Source organism: Danio rerio, chromosome 21 (genome assembly GCF_052040795.2).
Source record: "Danio rerio strain M-AB ecotype USA chromosome 21, GRCz13ab, whole genome shotgun sequence".
Classification (NCBI taxonomy): Eukaryota; Metazoa; Chordata; class Actinopteri; order Cypriniformes; family Danionidae; genus Danio; species Danio rerio.
The window spans coordinates 46,729,852-46,751,461 of NC_141041.1; the positions used below are offsets into that span (position 1 = coordinate 46,729,852).

A 21,610-nucleotide genomic window follows, 5' to 3' on the forward strand; every position below is an offset into this window, starting at 1 on the left:
TCCTCGCTCCTTTTTCCCTTTACCGGAACGTGACAACATTATTAACTGTGATGGTTGGGTTTAGAGTTAAGGAAGGTGTAGACATTATTAACTGTGATATTTGGGTTTAGAGTTGAGGAAGGTGTAGACATTAATAACTGTGATGGTTGAGTTAAGGTTTGGGGTAGGTGTAACATTAATAACTGTGATGGTCGGGTTTAGGGTTGGGGTAGGTGTAGACATTAATAACTGTGATGGTTGAATTAAGGGTTGTGGTAGGTTTAGGCATTAATAACTATGATGGTTGGGTTTAGGGTTGGGGTAGGTGTAGACATTAATAACTGTGATGGTTGAATTAAGGGTTGTGGTAGGTTTAGGCATTAATAACTATGATGGTTGGGTTTAGGGTTGGGGTAGGTGTAGACATTATTAACTGTGATATTTGGGTTTAGAGTTGAGGAAGGTGTAGACAATAATAACTGTGATGGTTGGGTTTGGTGTTGTGGTAGGTGTGGACTTTAATAACTATGATGGTTGGGTTGAGGTGTGGAGTAGGTGTAGACGTTAACAAATGATGTACAGCACCATCTTGCTGAGTACATAGTTTTGACATGCCTCCATAACTTCAAGATTCACCTCTTATGTACTACAAGTTACGCCCACCTAGGCCACTTCATGTAACCCCCTGTCTTGCAGTCAGCAGACAGACCCTACTCAAGAGAGAGAGAGAGACTGCTCGCATCGAAACTGTTTCAGCGTTCTCAATTATAGTAATGCGCATTTTATTTTCAGTAACGCTAACAGCTTTGTAACGGGGCAAACAGTAACTCAATGGATTACTCGCTACTGAAAAAAATATCACTGGTAGTAATGACATTCTTCATAGCCATACCTGCTCATGAACAACCATCACAAAGGAAAAAAAATAAAAATTAAAAATCCTAGATCATCCAGCTAACCGCACACACTATTAATGGAATAGTTCACCTAAAAATCTAAATTTACTCACCTTCAAGTGGTTTGAAACCTTTGAGTTTTCTCTCAAACACTAAGGAAGATCATCTGAAGAAACTGAATACCTGTAACCATTGACATCTATTGTAGGTAGAACAAATCCCATGTAAGTCAATGGCTACAGGATTTCAGCTGTCTTCAAAACATCTTCTTTTGTGTTCTGCAGAATAAAGAAACGCAAACAGGTTTAAAAAAGGGAAAGGGTGAGCAAATGATAACGGAATTTAAATTTGGGTGCACAAACTTTTGCACAACACTGTAATAACACTGTCAAGCACATCAACTTTCCATGTGTCTTAGTATAAGCAGTTGCTCTTTCCACTAGTTCGTCATCATGTGACTTGACATGTTTCCTGTGCAAATACAGAGCTGCGAACATTTTGAATCGTAATTATCTCAGTCTGTCAGAACAAGTACGAACGTGATATAAAAATCTGTTGCCGTCTTACTGCTTGGGGAGAGAGTGAACAAGGAGCACGTTTCCTTGGCAACCGAAAAGACCTGTATGCTCATTCAAAGCGGCAAATTAGATTTTTGTGGCCAACTGGGTTCGTTTGCAGAGACTTCAGCAGCTGATGAGCTTCCATTACTGCTTGTTCGATATCTTTTCAGATGTCAAAGGAAATCCAACACAGAAGCCCTGTGACTTTGTGTGGACTGAATCGAGAAAGACAGGGAATGCTCTATATTTGTCAAGCTTGATAATCTTATATTCGCTTTTATCTCTCCACAGGATTTAACAATAGGAGCAGAAGCCAGAAGTGCTGTCCACACAAAGAAGCGTGTAATAATTCTCATGATCTTGTGGGAATCCTGTTAATACTGTATGTTTTGAGTTGCATAAGACGCCATTTTGCTCTGTTTGCTTTGAACTCGTGCTAGATTGCTTTATTACGCTTGATTTAGCCATTCGAGATCAGGTTCTTCTGTCTGATTTATGACATAGAAGCTTAAAGAGTGTTTTCAAAGGTCATAATCTGATTAATCACCTTCAGAATTTGACTGGCGCTCCAATGTAAGGAGCTGTTTCTGCAAATGTAATCCGCCACATTTCATTTAGGCTAAATATGTCCTCCAGACACCATTTGCCACAAACGTGTGCCTTTTCTAAGGCTTCATTGAATGTCTTAATTTGATATCCTTTCAATTATTCTGGGGAATTTAGAATAAATTAAAGGAATACTCCACTTTTCATTTTTTTTTTTTTTTGAAAATGGGTTTATTTTGGGTTAAACAATTTTAATCAACCCAGGCTCATTCTGAAAACGTAGTCCCGCGGACGTTTCTGGAGACAGCGGAATACGTCCCAGGGGGTACGTAAGGCCGAGTTTATTTTTTTCAAGCGAACGCTGCGGGGCGGTGTGACGCTGTTCCCTTTCGCGCTTGCCTTACCTCCTTGTGGAGGGCTTCCCCGCTGCAACCCGTTTGTCCACTCAGCTCAGCGTGTACGTCGGTAGGCTCGAGATGCGGAGAGTGGTCGACCACGGCGACCGGTTTCGAGTCCGGGGAAGAGCAGTTCCTGCAATCAGGTAAGACAAAAACAGAATCCCAAAAATTAAGTGAACAACGTTTTGTGACAGGGTGAGAACGCGGCAAAATCCGAAAACGCGGTAGAAAAAAAAAATCAGGGCTTTTATTTTTTTGGACGGCTTTTGTGAACTGTTGCTCGGGTTTAGGAAAGCGAGCGGGCGGGCGGGTCGATCGGTAAAATTGGTTGGGTTTAGCGAAGGAGGAGGGCGAGTCGGCCGATTGGCCGGTCGAGCACTCAATCATCCGGTCAGTCGGACAGCGGCCTCTGGCGGGTTCTCGCAAGAACTCGCGAGAGGCGTCTGAGGTGCGAAAAAGCACGCAACAGCAGCCTCTTGCGGATTCGTGAAAACAAAAACTGCAGCCGTACGTACCCGCCGGGACGTATTCCGCGGCCTCCAGAAATGTCGATGGGACTACGTTTCCACAATGAGCCCGGGTTGATTTTAATCTTTACCAGAATATATCATTTTTTATAAATTCAGCCAATCTGCTGGTCTGGCCGAAGCGCTTTTAACTTAGCTTAGCATCAGTCATTAGCCCCTTTCACACAGTGATATATCCGGAAAATTTCCAGAACGACTTTACCGGTAAATTCAAAAAAGTGGGGACGTTACTGAAATTTTCCAGAAAAGATCGTTCACACATCCATTCCAAAATACTGGTAAATTCTGACATCATCAACCAGAAATGATCTCGAAACGGCTGGGCTTGTATTAGTAAACATTTGACTACATTACAAACTCTGTGGATGGATCAGTATTGTAAACATCTTCGATGAAAACATATAGAGAAACACTTTTGCATGTCGAGATGTACATGAAATGTGTGTGCGCTGGCGCTCACCAGCTGCTTCACGGTCACACGCGGCACGTCAAGCAACTGGAAACAGAGCTTAAAGGTAAACAAACAACGGCTTATCATAAGCATCTTATCGATAATTGTTTACACATTTGGCATTAAGAACGAGCATATAAATGTTATCTGACTAACATCTAGCAGCTAAATGTGTCTGGAGAAATATTCAAAGGCTTTTATTTTCATAAACTGCGTGGATGTGAATGCGTCTGACTGTACTGATTGGCTAAAGCAGGTGTCTCACGTCAGCACGTCGTGCACGCACTCTTTCCGGCAATCTTCCTTCTGCGTTCACACAGCGCAGCATTCCGGCATATTAACGGTAATGTTACAACTTCTCTTTCCGAAAAATAGCCGGTATGAATTTACCAGTATTTTCAAAAAGGACCTGTTCACACATACAGAGCTTTCCAGAAAATTTCTGGTAATTTTCCGGAAAGGTCTGTATGTGTGAAAGGGGCTACTGACTACGTTTATATGGACATCAGTAATCGAATTATTTTCCTTAATCTGAATAAGGCAATATTATGATTAGGTGTTTACATGAGCTGCTGTTTGAATGTTTCTTTAATGATCCTGTTTTACATTTTAAAGCACATAATTCGATTAACGTCATTGCGTCACCCACTCTATTCATAATTCCTACAGAGTTTATGTAATTTCGGAGTTTTTATTTTTAATATGTCGACTTTTAACAACAGTTTGGCACTTTCACTTTCATTCAGGAACAGGAGGTCCAGTGCCCTGCAGGGTTTAGCTCCAACTTGCCTCAACACACCTGCCTGTGTTTCAAGTATACCTAGTAAGACCTTGATTAGCTTGTTCAGGTGTGTTTGATTAGGGTTGGAGATCAAATCTGCAGGACACCGGCCCTCCAGGAACAAGTTTGGTGATCCCTGGTCTAATCCTATATAATTTGTTATGCTAAGCTAAGCTAAAAGTGATCTTGCAGCAGTGATACGTAGTTTAAATCAAAAAAATAAATACATTTTTTGTAAAATGCTAAAGGTCTAATCTGACTCAATGAGTTATGCTAAGCTAAGCTAAAAGTGATCTTGCAGCAGTGATACGTAGTTTAAATAAAAAAAAAAAATACATTTTTTGTAAAATGCTAAAGGTCTAATCTGACTCAATGAATTATGCTAAACTTAGCTAAAAGTGCTCCTGCAGCATTGTTATCTAGTTTAAATAAGGAAATTATCTAAAATCTTTTTGGAATTTTTTGAGCGAGATGCTAGTGGTCTAATCTGAGTCAATGTTTTATGCTAATCTAAGCTAAAATTGCTCCCACAACACTGTTACCTAATTTAAATAAGAAAATTATCGATGATCTTTTTTTATTTTTTGAGTGAGATGCTAATCAGAGTCAATGATTTATGCTTAGCTAAGCGCAAAGTACTCTCAGCAGATCAGCAAAAAATGTTAAAACTGAACTGTTTAACTCTGGTGGCTTCTAAAATTACCTTATTTCAAAATGACCCCCCTCCCCCCCACCACACAAACACACACAAAAGACTATAATTTAAAAGATAATTATGTGTTTGCTCAATTATTGCTGTTATGTTACTACAAATTTATGTTATTTTTAATTTCCTAAGGTTAACGTTGATCATGGGCCTTTTGATTCTGGAAAGTTCCCTTGGTTTCTCTTTTCTTTCTTTCTTTTTGTGAGAAAAACACCAACCAACATAAGTGTGGTGTGTTAAAATAATATTTAAGAGTGCAAGCTCAGAAAGTATAATAAGACATGTCCCTGTTAAAAAACCCAGTTTAAACCAGTCTAGGCTGGTTGGCTGGTTTTAGCTGGTCGACCAGCCTGGTTTTAGGGGGGTTTTGGCCATTTCAGGCTGGTTTCCAGCCATATCCAGCCTGGTCTTAGCTGGTCAGGCTGTAAAATTACCTGCTAAATCCAGCTAAAACCAGCTTGACCAGCCTGGTTTAAGCTAGACAGGTGATTTTGGCTGGGCTCCCAGCTAGGCTAGGCTGGTCAAGCTTTTAGCTGGTCATCTCCCAGCCTGACCAGCTGAGACCAGGCTGGAATTGGCTGGAAACCAGCCTGAAAATGGCCAAAACCCCCTCTAAAACCAGCCTGGTTGACCAGCTAAGACCAGCCAACCAGCCTAGGCTGGTTTAAGCTGGCTTTTTCAGAAGGGTAAAATGTACGTAAATTAATAACTACTTCATTAATATATTAGCCTATATAGGCTATAGGTTTTTTTATTGCCTTATAACACAAATACAGTAAGGCAAAATTTGATTAACACCTTTCATCTACATTTACAGAACAGAGTAGAAATATTAAGGCTAATTGCTTTTATAAATCATAAGACAACTTAACAGAACTGATTTATAAAATGTCGCCATCTTGTGGCGCATAATATTTCAGGTCAGGCGACGAACTAAATAGTAAAATAAGTAAAATAATGACAATAAATAAATGATTAAACTAAATATTTTGAGAGGAACGTCTCTAAATGTCTCTATCTCCAAATATATTTTGTATATTTCAATCATATTTCATTTTATATCAAAATGAAAAGCGATTGTGTGCCTGTGCTCCAAGTGTTACAGATCTGTTGCTATAACTGTTATTAACACTGTTAGATTGCGAGCGATGCAGACACATGGTCATCCACTAATAAGGGTCCACAGGGGACATATTTGTTACATTTCCCCTCATCAGTGTCACCATGGTTTCGCTGTGTTGTTGCCTGGCAACCATTTCATCCTGCAATTGAAGCAAACATCAAAGACTCCATGATTTAAAATCATCCAATTACACAATGAGATCATTTGGATTGAAATACTGCGTGAGAGCGTCTCGTTGTTCCTTAGTATTATCACAATCAATCCGTCTTACTTAAAAGTAATCATATTAGGATGCTCTTTCAATGGAGAGTTCCCTTTCAGACATCTGCCATGGTAGTGTCCTACAATATAGAGGAGGCTGGAGGATCTGTAAATGAGGTGTTATAATATAATTATAGACAAGTGTGAGTCTCTCTGTAAAACTAAACAATACTTATGTGAGAATATCTGTGTTGAGGTATCACATCTGCCATATTAATCTGATTTGTGCTCATAATGAATGATCTGAATCAGCAGGCTCTTCTGTTTAAATGAATATGTAACAACAACACACATTATTATTTATATAAAAATTTAATGGAAATAACATCACTGTCATTGACACAGGGGTTTTCAGTTATTTACATGCATTAGGATCAATGAGGATCTTGATTTTAAAGACATGTTTATATATATATATATATATATATATATATATATATATATATATATATATATATATATATATATATATATATATATACTAATGTGGTTTTATTTATCTAAATAAAGCATCTAACAATTTATTTAAACTTTTTTCTTTTAATAATTAAATCATGAATTATTATTAGAAAAATGTCTAAAGAAAATCATTCTTATTTTTAAAAATATTTGTCTCCATGTGTAATTATTTTATATTTAATGCATGAAAAGAATATCAGAAGTCAGAATTATTAGCCCCTCTGTTTATTTTTTCCCCCAATTTCTGTTTAACGGAGAGAAGATTTTTTTTCAGCACATTTCTAAACATAATAGTTTTAATAACTCATTTCTAATAACTGATTTATTTTATCTTTGCCATGATGACAGTAAATACTATTTGACTAGATATTTTTCAAGACACTTCTATACAGCTTAAAGTGACATTTAAAGGCTTAACTGGGTTAATTAGATTAACTAGGCAGGTTAGGGTAAATAGGCAAGTTCTTGTATAACGATGGTTTGTTTTGTGTCTAAAAAATAGCTTAAAAGACCTAATAATATTGACACTAAAAAGGCTTTTTAAATAATTAAAAGCTGTTTTAATTCTTGCCGAAATAAAAAAAAATAAAACTTGATATCAGACATAAAGTGAAAATTTCCTTGCTCTGTTTAACATCATCTAGAAAATATTTAAAGAAGAAAAACAAATCAAAGGTGGGCTAATAATTTGGACTCCAACTGTGTGTTTATATATATATATATATATATATATATATATATATATATATATATATATATATATATATATATATATATATATATATATATATATATATATATATATATATATTTATATATGGGCCATTCTTTAACTACAGGCACTTTTAGCCTTGTGAAGTTGAGTAAAAAACGTGTTCAAAATTAACGTAAAACAGCCTCATAGGTTTAAACAATTTGTCTAGTTTTAAGATCTGTAAGAGGACAAACTTAGATAAGAAGAGAAACATGTTTTTCCATCGTGAACTAAACAAATATAAATTCCACCACATCTCCATATACAGCTTTTAATTTCCAAATGAAATAAATTTTGGCAGTCAAACATTGTCTAAGATCATTTTTGTATCTAGCACAAAATACGCCACAGCGGAATGAACCGCCAACTTATCCGGCAAGTTTATATGCAGCAGATGCCCCTCCAGCCGCAACCCATCTCTGGGACACATCCACACACTCATACACACTTATACACTACAGACAATTTAGCCTACCCAATTCACCTGTACCGCATGTCTTTGGACTGTGGGGGAAACCGGAGCACCCGGAGGAAACCCACGCAAACACAGGGAGAACATGCAAACTCCACACAGAAACACCAACTGAGCCGAGGCTCGAACCAGTGACCTTCTTACTGTGAGGCGACAGCACTACCTACTGCGCCACTACCTCGCCCATAAATATACATTTGTCAATGAAATAAATGAGTTGTATGCTGAATTGTACACCTGTCACACTCTAAAATGTAATATTAATTTATTTAAGAGCTTATTATAAAATAAACAAACTGAATTTGTATATTAAATAGAGCATGAGCTTATACATTGTGAATACATTTTTAATATGTGATGAGAACTTTTTAAATATTGTTTGAAATGTGTGTGGTGACGGAAATGACAGTGGTGGAAATGACATTTCAACAGTTCATTGTGAAAAGAATTAAAAATAGCTTCAGCGATTAGCTTTGAATTGATGCTAGCCTTTCATGTATACAAAAAACTCTCATTTACCTTCATTTTGTTTGGTTTTTAAAAACATCTTTGAAGGTACAACATGTTTGTCAATGACGTAGAATAAATGTATTTCCTGATCAAGCAATATTTACCTTGATTTTTCCTCAAGTGTTGTTGATAAAAATATAAATTTCCTCCATCTTGAACGTGTTCTCAGATGGCACTATTAATTTTCATAGAAACCACCTAAATAATCTTTCACACAATCTTTTTAAAGTGACATGACAGTGCTGTGCTGGAAATGACACTGATACTGTGCGACAGCTATAATTCATGTAAGAAAATAATATTGATAATAGTCTCACATTATTAACTATAAAATATGTAAATTATTTCACTAGTGCTTTATTAGGATACATTAATAGATAAATAATATTTTAAAATGTTGTTTTCTTTGTTGAAGTTTAAAACTCTGGGTGTGCGTCAAGGTGAAAACAGTGATTTTGACACCTAAAAGGAGGTTGATTAATACGAAAAAAATAAAATAGAAAGCTAGTATTTTTTTAAAAGTAGGTTTTATTTTTAGTTTGACAAAGAAAGATGAATTTAAACAAAATTATATATATTTTTTGGATTTATGATCAAAGGACTTAAAAGTGCCCATAGTTTTATTACCCTTAATAATTACCCATAACCAACATCAGAAACTCTCTATACACAATGAAAGCCCTAAACAGGTTAAAAGGTTGTGAACTTTATAATGTATTCATTTAATTATTACATATGTACATTTTATATATTTGTAGTTTGTTTATACTTACCCTTGGCTTGGTTATTTTATTGTAAAATGTTATATGCCGTCCTTTAAAAACCAAAACGAAACAGGATCATGAATACTGGGGTGCTGTTGTTATTATGTCCGGTAGGTGACAGTGTGTCTACTTGAGCACATCTACACACATCATCAACACAGAAGAAGACGAGGGAGCGCTCTGTTTACATCTGCTGTCACCAAAGAGCTTTGATTGCGTTAATATACAGAATTATAAAAAGTGCACATTAATTCCAACATATTTTCTTGGTGAGGCAGAGAGAGCGGTGTTATATTTGATGGCGGAGGGCAGCAGCGGCAGCGGGAATCTGATGAGCGCTCCTCCGGGAGACCCGCAGCTCATCGCGCTCATTGTGGAGCATCTGAAAAACAAAGGCCATTTCGACGAGTTCAGACGAGACTGTCTGGCCGACGTTGACACCAAGGTGAAATATAGTTTTTAATCTACATCATTGGAGCATCACTTGTAGTAAAACAAAACCTGGCGAGCGTTTTTCGCTTGAACGCTCCCTTAAAAGGCAGGTGTACGGAACCCCGGAAAGGACAAAACGTTAGTGGAGGTGAAAAAAAAATCGCAGGGTGAAGAAAAAAATAATGGGTGAAAGAAAAAATTGGAGGAAAATATATATTTATACGTTTTTACGTTATCTCGCAAAGATGTTTTGCGTTCTCTCTCAAAACTGTTTCTCCACAAACACTTCCTGTTCACTTCACTCACGTAAACCCTCCCGTTTTTGCCGAAATTCTCCCGTATTTTACCATTCTATCCCACTTTCTTTACATTAATACAGTGCGTCGATCGTCGCCTTTCATATGCAACCTCTGAACCAGTGAATGCATGTATAAGCGTTGACTGACAGACGCGCTCCGTACAATAAACTGATCCCACATCAGCTTCTGTAATTATTCAGCCAAAATTTAAAGGTACTCAATTTAAGTTTTTTTGCAAATACCATATGTTTGTAGATATTTAGATTTTTTTTTCCACCTCCATAAGATTTTTATTTTTATTTTAGATCATACTCTGTAAACTAGGGTTGGGCGATGTCAACCAATTTGATATCGTGCAATCTCTAAAGCAGGGGTGTCAAAGTCAATTCCTGGAGGGCCGAAGCCCTGCACAGTTTTGTTCCAACCCTGCTCCAACACACTTACCTGTAGGTTTTAAACAAGCCTGAAGGACTCAATTAGTTTGATCAGGTGTGTTTAATAGGTTGGAACTAAACTGTGCAGAGCCTTTTGGAACTGAGTTTGACACCTGTGCTCTAAAGTAAAACCATCGGGTAAAGTCTAGATCGGATATGTGGCCGGCGGGAAGTGCAATATGCACATTAATAAAGCAGCATTTTTTTATGACACTGTATAACAATAATTAATATTTTACAGTACTGTGAGGGTTGGGTTTAGGGTTGGGGTGGGGGTAGGCGTTAAAAATACATTTTATTGGGTAATTTAATAGATAACATAACTAATACTTGGTACAACTACAGTTTTTACATTACTGTGACGGTTGGGTTTAGGGTTGGAGTGGGGGTAGACGTTAATAAAATACAACAAATGAGAAATTTAATAAATAATAGAAATAATTTGCGTTAACTTCCGGCCGCAAACGTATCCGCTCTAGCAACAACCAAAACATCGGGATGGATGATGGCATTGTCGTCGTAGGCGGTGGTGAATTAATTATTTATGAATAATTACATAATTCATAAAGAATTAGTTATTTGTAGCCTACCATTTCAACTACCTGACTTGCATGGTCTTTGTTTTTCTCATAACCAAATCATAAATAAATAAAGATAAGTTACACACAGATTACCACCTGTCAATCACTCTTTCCGCAGGACTCTGGCATGAATAGACAGAGTGATCTGTCTTTACAGTGGCGTTGACAAATTTGGTTAGTAAAAAAGGTGCACAACCAACAACAACCAACCAGCAGTATCTGAGGTTTTCGCTAAAATCGCTAAGTATAAGTGTGAAAGCGAAAGATTGAAGCAATGTACTGATGCTGTGACACGTTACCTGATAGATTCAAAAGACAGAAGAGTCGTTTGATAGAGACAAGATGAATTAAGTATCACCTTTAACAACTACAGTGAGAAGCGATCCAGCGGAATATTCTTGATTAACTGTCCAACGTGCACTGCTCTCTGCGGTTTAGTGCTCAAAGACAAAAGTTCCATTAGATTGGCGTTTTCTGAACTATTCAGACCAGCTACACTGCAAATTTTAGATGGTAGATTTAACTACCTTAGAGTTAAAATTAACACTCCTTCAGAGTTTATATGGGAACCACTATAAAAGTGTTAAAATGTGCCCTCTAGAAACTTGCGTTCAGTGAATGAACGTCGCCTCGTGGTTCCATCCCAAAGAGGGAAGAAAGCACTTTCCCAAACTCTTGCATTCAATCTGCCCAGTTGGTGGAATGAACTCCCTAACTGCATCAGATCGGCAGAGTCACTCGCTGTCTTCAAGAAATGACTAAAAACTCAACTATTTAGTCTCCACTTCACTTCCTAATCTACAAATGCCTCTCTATACCACTAACTGTGCTAAAAAAAAAAAAAACATTCTTACATTACTAATGCTTTCCTTCTTAGACTTTACACACCTGAAACTTGCCTACAGCACTGATTCATTGTTGCTCTTATAGTTGTGTAAATTGCTTCCTTGTCCTCATTTGTAAGTCGCTTTGGATAAAAGCGTCTGCTAAATGACTAAATGTAAAATAACACTTTTGAAAGAGTTAACATCATCCACACTCTGAGAGTGTTAATTAGCAAACTCTTATAATGTGAAATATTAACTCCACAAGCGATCAGTGTTGTGTGTTAACACTCTTGGGTCAAATTTTCAACACCGCACAGAAATAAAAAAATATCTTGTTTAATATCGGCAACACTTTATTAACTATTCGGTTAATGTTTAAGGAAAACAATTCAAAACAGTCACAAACCAATTTTTTTGTTGAATTTTAACCAAATGGATTCGTTTTAAGGCAGCTTTATTTTCTTTAGTTCTAATGTAACAGCTAGTACAGGTCAAAATAAAGATGAAAAATGGTGCTTTCTTGTGAGAATTTTAAAACTGACGTGTATATATACCAATTTGGATGTCAAATATACAAACATTTTAAGTACTTTTTTTTTTTTTTCATTATTTTTTAGGGGTTTTTCACATTTATTTTGATGGGACAGTAGAGAATTCAGACAGGAAAGCATTGGGAGCAGAGAGAGGGGAAGGATTGGCATAGGACCACGAGCCGGGAATCAAACCCGGGTCGCCACGAGCTCGCTGGTGCTATATGTCAGCGCGAATTACCACTAGGCTACTGGCGCTGACCATTTTAAGTACTTTTACTCACCAGTTGCCTCATTGCTCCTCGTGGCAAAAGAAAATGGCGTCTGGAAAAATCCTACAGGGATATTACTGCATAAATTCCCTGATGTAGTTAACACTGTATTAGCATTAGATACATGTAACTCTGTATGACAAGGAGGCAAATCAGCTTCTAACACTGGGAGGGTTTTTTATTTTTATCTAACTCTAGAATTCCAACACTTTACTCTAAATTACCGCAACACTCGAAATTTAACACTAATGAATTTGCTGTGTTGTCTGGTGCCAACAACCATGCATGTTCAAAGTCAAGTCCTTTAAATCAGTTTGTGTTCATTTGTTAAAATAATCTAATATTTTCTTACTTAATTAAACAAACATGTATTGATTTCTCTCTCCAGCCAGGTTATCAAAATCTGCAACAGAGGGTGGGCACCTATGTGTCAACTCATCTTTCTACACAAGAATGGAATCCAACTATTAACAAGAACCAAGTGAGGAACGCCTTAAGACAAAGCGTAATTCAGTATGTATCAACTCCTTGGACCCTCATTGATTTTCTATGCTTTAATTAATTTTTCGGCTATATTATATGTGTGAACTGTAGGCTATGTTTTGTACACTCAATAGAGCTTCTGCACTAGCCTGCCGATTCTGACAGGCGCGTGCGAGTAGACAGCTTTTTGTCTCGTTTTACAGTTGAGCAACTAAATGAACGCCAAAGTTTATTTAACTGAGTGTATTTTGATTACATTACAACATTGATGCTGTAAAAGGAACTGTATAAAAATGGAAAAAAAATTAACATTAACCGGAAGTTTATCAGTATGGGAAGAAACGCTGGTATCGCATATACCATAGACTGTAAAATATATAGATGTAGTGTCCGTGACGTCACCCATAGGTTTCTAAAGAGCGCAAAAGAAGCCACAAGTAGGCACGGCCAACCATCGCCATTTTGTTCGCGCGTCATCACACCCACGGCGGGATACCAAACAAGAGCATAGAGGCGGAGAGTGAGCGGAGCTACAGACACCTGCTGGCATTTTGCTAGGACCTGGTTCAGACACACTTTACTTTGGGAAAACGCTTAATACTTTATCACCTGTGACTCGTTTGTGTTCTGACCACTTGTGCTTGGTTGTACACTATATCAATAAAGTGTTTAGACTTTTAAAAACACTGCTGTAATACATTGAGCCACTAAACATTGTTCTTATGACGTTTTTCAACAGAAGGAAAACGCGAATTACCTCTAAACACTTCAGATATAGTCTGTGTTAGTAAATGCAAGACTATTGATGAAATCCAGCATAACACTGTATGACAACACTTCAGATGACTGTTCTAGAGCCTACAGCTAATCAATCTGACAGATTCTGGAGTGCATTACAGCTCTAAATATAAATATAAGCGATAAATGATCTTAAATAACAAATACATGTATAGAGATGGTATATAAGTATATAACTTTACTCACATAGGAAACGGAGGCCACGTGAATGGTTTGTGAGCACAATTAAGTGCACTCAGCATGCCATGCCATCTAATAATTGTAGGAAACAAGTCCAAAAGGCAGTTAACTGTGTAAAGCCACATAAAACAACACAGAAATACGATAAATATGCCGAGTTCATTGGCTAATCTGCAGGATTCAGCTGAGGTGAGGTGACGGTGACCAACGAGACCTAGCTGTCACTCAAGTGGCCACTCCCTTAATTATGCAAACTTAATATAACTTAATATAAAGGAAACGAATGAGAAAAAATTCACCCCCCTCACAGTTGTCATGAAGGGTAATATTAGCTGTATTAACCAAAATCTTTTTTTGTACCAGACTGTAAACACCTTTTTTTCTGCTGTAAAGTTGGCCATTCTGACAGTGGGCTCAATTGAAATTTGCTCTGTTTTGGAGTCAGGAGCGTCCAAGACTATCAGAATTTCGAATGAATTGCAGTTTTAGTTACTTCCGTATTGGCTTCCTGAGGGAGAGCGGGAGGTTGCCGTTTGGCATATACACTATTGAATCCATTTGGGAATGAGGCCAGTGTTGCCAGATTGGAAATGTCAAAGTATCATACCAGAACCTCAAAATTATCGTATTTGGAGGAAAATTATCATTCACGACTTAAACAGATTGTACACAGCTATTATCTAGACAAATAGCGTTTTGACACAACATGCAAATTACCACAATATGTAAAAAAAAAAAAAAAAAACTAGGCGTACCTAGTGGGAAGCTTCAAACTCCACCTCCGAGTCTCTGTCCTGCGTGTGTTGCCAGATGTGCACCCTTCCGAATATTTAACACCTTCAGAGGTGTGCATGAGCCCATTCAGAGTATCTGTAATATGCCGATTTTGTGGCTTTGTTTTATGGTATTAACTCTAGAAAAACATGTTCACATGACCCATTTGAACAGGGAAAAATGAGAACATCAAGGGCAAACTCCGCTGTCCTTCTCACCTTTCTTTTCAGCACTAAATGTTTTAGACTTCATTACTGAACTTCAACCTGAAAACGACTGGGGCGATGCAGTGGCGCAGTAGGTAGTGCTGTCGCCTCACAGCAAGAAGGTCGCTGGGTCGAGCCTTGGCTCGGTTGGCGTTTCTGTGTGGAGTTTGCATGTTCTTCTTGCGTTCATGTGGGTTTCCTCCGGGTGCTCCGGTTTCCCCCACAGTCCAAAGACATGCGGTACAGGTGAATTGGATAGGCTAAATTGTCCATGGTGTGTGTGTGTGTGTGTGTGTGTGGATGTTTCCCACAGATGGGTTGTGGCTGGAAGGGCATACGCTGTGTAAAAACGTGCTAGATAAGTTGGCGGTTCATTCCGCTGTGGCGATCCCAGATTAATAAAGGAACTAAGCCGACAAGAAAATGAATGAATGAATGCATGAAAACGACTGACTTAAGCATGGCCACACATGGCAGGATGTTAACTCGTAAGAGAGTGTGCCATTCTCCACATTGATTGGCTAAAAAAAAAGTAATAAAAGATGATATAGAAAAGGTGTGTACCTCCACGTTCTCCTCACAGACTGTACACAAAAGATGCAGCTATATCAATAAGTATAGAAGCCCTGAGATTACAATGAAATTCATTTTAAATGCCAAAAAAGTCTGAAATTATCGTACATTATAGGATTTTTTCATTATTGATCATACAGAGGTTGAAATTGTCATACATCTGGCGACTCTGAATGAGGCTGTAACAAACAAATACTTAAATGTTCAGAAATAAAAGCTGAAGCTCTATGAATTGTTCCTGGATGCATTGTAATTCTGGAGTCTTACATCAGTGGGCCTGTTAAAATTACAAATATTTTGTTGCAGAGCGTGACGTAAAAACAAATCAAGTTTAAGAAATGTGCCTCTAATGCATTGCATCAGAGTGTATTAATAGAGCTCACCCTAGAATGTCGTCTTAAAGCTGCAGTAGGTGATTGTCTTCAGAAGTATTTTCTGTTGTGCTGGTTGAAAGTTTCTTCACAGTCCAATAGTAATGATTACAGTAAATGATCTAAATGTATTTATATGTGTTTTTATATTTTGGGTAAGGCAAAAAAACTAAAAAATGTCCATCCAATTAAACAGTCGGACCGACATCTCTCGTAATTCCGATAAGAAGTCCCATCTGTCTGTCACCAAATGCAGATTTGAACAACTGTGCAGCCATTTGTAGGCAGCTCCGCCGACCGCCGCGCATTCACGAGAGAGAGCACGCGGACGATCTGTAAAAACATGCAGAATTAAAACTTTTTAAAAACCTGAATCAATATTGGAGTTACCTTTGCACGCTGGAGAAAGCACAATGTCTGAAGGATTTCTCTGACAGGTAATGTTCTGTTTTAAAACTGTTTTAGCTTCATGCAAGGCTGATGTAACGTTAGATGTTGTTGTTACAAACGGGTTATATCTTCACAGAAGTGTTGTTCAGCCACTAAAATGTTCAGATGAAAGATTGATAAGACTATTTTCAGTTTCATAAGGGACCTTTTACAGCATCGATGATGTAGATTTTAATAACTTTAATAACAAAACACAAGTAAATGCCGCTATTCCGCCTTGTCTCTCCCTATATTGTTTACCATGCAACTCAAATATTCACTCTGAAATAGCATGTTAGTTTGGCTTGCACGTTGCCGAACAAGCACTAGTCGCTTTTAGCACTTGAGAGAGGGTTCTTTTGCGGTGCTCGTGTTTAAGGAGGTGTGGCTCCAGACGGCAGGGGAGGGACATTAGCTGCGTCCCAAATGGCACACTATGCACTCATGCACTATGTACTTATGCACTTACACACTCAACAAGATAATATATGTATGTAGTGTTGTCCCAAATGGCACACTAATGTTTTTTTTACTAAGTGGAAATTTAAACAATTTCCCTGATGACGTTTGACGGTTGCTTAATCAGTGAAATAAACAACTGAATTATCAAATAATACCTGCCGTAAGTATTGCCGCATTTACCATCGGGAGGCGCTATAATCACTCTCTTAGGAGAATTTTGCTTTCACCATCCAAAATAATTAAAGTTATTCAACATGTGCGTCCGATAGCTCCGCCCATTCCGCTACGTAAGCAAACCTGCGGATGTTGAGTGCGTGAAGTGTCCATCAATACACACTTCATTTTAGCGGCTGAATGAGTGCATCATCCGGGTAATTAAAGTGCGCTTATTATTTTTAGAGTTTTCAGTGTGAACAATCTACTTACACTATTTATACTACAAAATGGCGTAGAATAGTGCATAAGTATGCGATTTGGGACACAGCTTGTGATTCAGAGATTTATGCTAAGCTGTTAGCATTGTGGAAGATCACCTACTGCACCTTTAAACATTTATGAATTTCTTTTGTCTGTTGAACACAATAGATTTGCTTGAAGAATGTGGTAAACGAAACAGTTACTGGACCTCATTGAAAGAAAAACAAAATATTTCTCAACACACACTATATTTCAGTGTGTTCATCAGAAAAAAAGAAATTCATGGGACAACTTGAGGTTATAATAATAATTTGCATAATGTTTATTTGTAAGTGAACTAAATCTTTCAACAAAATTGTTTCCGTTTTTACTGAATACGTCCACTTATTCTCACAGGTCGGGGATGTTGGAGTCAGGGGTGGACCGAATCATTTCTCAGGTGGTGGAGCCTAAACTACAGCACATCTTTAGGCCAATCATTGAAAATGCCATTCACGAATTCCTAGATGCAGAGAAGAAAGAAGAGGGCACGTCAAATTCAGCCCCTGATGTTGAATCAGAGGAAATGACCAACAGCACTGCAGCCAAATCTCAATGAGGTGCAATACATTATTACGAGGAATATCACAATATAAGAACATGCATTTGATCAATAGTATTACCTAAAATAAGCGGAAGGATCTAATTTATTAGTAAAACTGATTTTAAAAATAAAGTGCATCATTAAAGGGGCTATATGTAGGAATGTTTGTACATGGGTCACGTTTTTATTAATTGTTTTTTTTATTGGAAGATTGTATTGCGAATAGCTTGTAATGAAACTTATGATTCCTTCCTATTTTGGATTCTCTACAAAAGCCTGTAGGCCAGGGGTCTCAAACTCGATTTACCTGAGGGCCTAGTCTGAGCCGCATCCGGTTTTCCACCAGAAATTATTTATATTATTAATTTCTAATTTGTTTATTTTTTTATCTTTATGTTAAAAAATAATAATAAATATAAAATATATTTTTTTTTTAAATAAGATGAACACAATAAATTAAAAATGATTACGAAAATAATTCAATCAGTAATAAATAGTAATAATAATAATCAGATTTACTGTTATCTGCTGTGCTGTTGTTAAAAAAGAAGCAACACTGTGTTGTTGTAATTTGTTTTGATGACTTTTGCAACATATAGAAATATATGTAATGTTTATTGTGTGAGGTAATGTAAATACTGTGCAAGTAGCGCGATGCAAATTACCCACAAATAACGGTGAGACCCTATAATAGGTCCGGTTACCGGAGACTCTTATTGTCGATGGACAGGTGTTGTTATGTGACTGTAGACGAGGCTGCATTGGGTTCCTTTTCTTTTATTCATTTTCTTTTATTATTGTATGCATCACTTTAATTTATTTTGTCAGACAGAGAGAGAGAGACCTCATATTAACTCTCTTAGTGCCATTTCAGTTCACTTCCAAATGAAAAATAGTAATTAAATAACTCACTCTGTCTAATCTTCTAGAAGAGCCCACAGTTAGCTCCTCCGTCATGTTTTGTAGCTGACTTGACACGCAGTGCTTCTGCAACATGCAATTCAGATCCAGGGACGCTGTTCCAGCTTCTCGAGATCTCTTTTGATCAGCCTCATTATCAGATTTAGGCCCAATCCCAATTCTATTTTTGTACCCCTACCCCTAGGCCCTTACAACTGAGGGTTGAGGGGAAGGGCTTCAAAATTTACCCCTAAGAATTGGGACAGCACTACAGCACCTGCACACGTCATCATATGTCATTGCCATCTCTTGCTTCATGTGAGATCAGACGATGGCGACTGCTTTAGTGATTCCAGTTGTGTTATTTTTTGGTATTTATCTTCAGGAAATCACTGAAGCCAAATATTATGTTATCATAACGATATAATGTGGCAATAAGACTGTAAGATTGGCCATATTCATTAATGTAAACACACGGAAACAACATGAACATTACAGCAGACACTGCAAAACGCCCATTGACATCCCCTAGACATTACTTACAGGGTTTTTGAGTGTCATCGAGTGTCAGAATGTTGTGGGACTGCTATACAGGAGTTATTATTAGGGATTATAGATCACGAAATTTAGCGGGGGGTTTTTTTTGGCTTTTTTTTTAAGCATGACGATAAAGCACGAACGCGGTTATGAATATATTAAAACATGTGTTTGTCGTAAAAATTTGTAATGACAAAAAATACAAATTTGTGGATCTCCTTACTTCCGGGTTCAGCAATATTGCCCTGGTGAAAGGTGTATTTTGGGAAATTTTCTTACCCCTTAGTTTCAAGCGTGGTCCTGAAATCTCTTTGTTAGAAGGGGCCCTTTCCCTTAGCCCTACGCCTTCAAGCTAAAGGAAATTGGGACGCCCCTACCCCTTGGCGTGCACGTGTGTAGTGAGGGTTAACGGGAAGGGCTAAAGGCTGATTTATACTTCTGCGTCAAACACCGGCGTATGCTACGGCGCTGACGCATAGACCTTCGCCGTCGCCGTCACTGACATGCACCTCTCAAAAAATGTAACTATACGTCGCAACAACGCATAGCGCAAGCTCTGTGATTGGTCGGCTTGGTAGCGCTGACAAGTCGGGGCGGGACAGAGAGCCGCGCAAATGCCGCGAACCCAATGTGGCGATTGTTTACAAGTGTGGAGTCCCGTGAAGGAGCTCCGGATGGAAAGTTTTGTTTTGTGTTTACCTCATAGTTAAAGTTGCTGCACGTCCGCCGGTTGCTGCCTCAAAATGAGTGAGTTTGAGCCACTTGTACATCCCGGAAGTGTTCAGGAAAAGCAAAAAAGCAGCGAAGAAACTCGACACAGGAACATTTACACCTCACTGCCATCTAGCGTTTCGGAAGTGTTAATGCAGACCAACAGAGAGAGCGCGCAGAAGTTTAAATGCACAGCTACGGGCGTTGCATGCGCCGTGGGTTACGCCGGTCACTTGACGCAGAAGTATGAACCAGGCTTAAGGGGTAGAATTGGGATTAGGCCTTACTCGTGGTTTTGAAGAAATGAAAATAAGCTTGATTGCCTCTTTGCTATTTTGAAAATACAGATATGTTTTAGGTAGGCCACTATGCCTTTATTTATCTTCGCTGCTCACTGCGCGCAAAACAATAACCACCAATTAATGAGAGTGATTGTAAACGTAAGAAAGATGATTGAATGAAAAGATTGTTCAGGACCAATAGTTAAACATGAGTTTTGCTTTCATTCAGGAATTTGATTCATGCCCCTCGCGACAAACAAAATATTTGATTCAAGGAACTGCTCTAAGCGTGTATCATTTTTCATGCAATGTTTGTTGCTTTGTTGTTGTATTATATGTGTCCTAATAGTGTTTATAGCAGCGTGGGACACATGTGAGTGTCAACAGCTCAAAAAAAGTGTTTTGGTGTTTCGTGACCCTTTAACTTGCGCATAGTGACTACCGTCATGCGTGCGCACACACAATCAGCCTTCGCATGCACATCTCTCTCTCTCCCCAAGCTAAAGAGAATTGTGACACCTCTACCCCTTGACTTGAACGCACAAAACGAGGGGGAAGAGCTAAGGGGTAGAATTGGGATTGGTTCTTAATATCTTGTATGCTGCCGTCTACATAGCTTTGAGCACACATAGGCACATATAGCCCCTTTAATAAAGAAATTGTTGTAGTTGGTTGTGATTTTCCTGTATGTGTAATACTCGCAATTTTTTTTTTTGCAGGTCCAAGGATTTTTGCCATTTCACATTGAGATCACCAAAAGCTGTCCTTCCATGACCAGCTACATTGGACGAACAATTGCGAGGCACTGCGATTTTGGGAGTTTGCACTAATTTAAGGGTTTTGTGCAGGATTGTTTCGGACAATATGTGTGTGTTTAGCATGTTACATAAAAGCAAGTTGTCTGGCCCGTGCTCTTGAGGTCTGGTTTAGTTTAATGAAATTATCTCTCCAGTGCTAAAGAACAACTGAAACCACGTTTTCCCAAATGAAAATAAATGCATCTCGAAATAACAAGACGACACATGGGGATCGAGCCAGACTGAAATGATCCTTTTTACACAGCTGGATTTGTGAAACGTGATTCTACTGGGACTCGCAGCTTCGTCTCTACAATAAATGTAACTTTTTAAGAAAAGCCAAGTTGCTTGCATCATTTCGGGTTTTGCAAAACCTCTGAATTATTGGAAGAGGCTAAAAGTTTGTTGTGGGAAACGAGCTGCATACTCCCGCTCTCCTTTTAGCGATGGCATTTCTTTTTTGACAGGAGATCTTCACCAACGTTTTTAGGATTCCATCTGGACATTAACTAGAGCGAGTAACCTCAAGAGTTCACCATGTTCTGT

The 21,610-nt window shown here is 38.1% G+C and overlaps 1 protein-coding gene across 1 annotated transcript; it reads left to right on the forward strand.

Annotated features, from left to right (window-relative positions):
* Nucleotides 1-9,331: 9,331 nt before the first annotated feature.
* On the forward strand, nucleotides 9,332-21,402 carry bod1 (biorientation of chromosomes in cell division 1). The gene is given in 4 exon segments (NM_001076712.1): nucleotides 9,332-9,632; nucleotides 12,951-13,075; nucleotides 17,652-17,854; nucleotides 20,987-21,402. Coding segments are annotated over 3 exon segments (474 nt in total). The 5' UTR covers nucleotides 9,332-9,485; the 3' UTR covers nucleotide 17,854; nucleotides 20,987-21,402.
* Nucleotides 21,403-21,610: the final 208 nt, after the last annotated feature.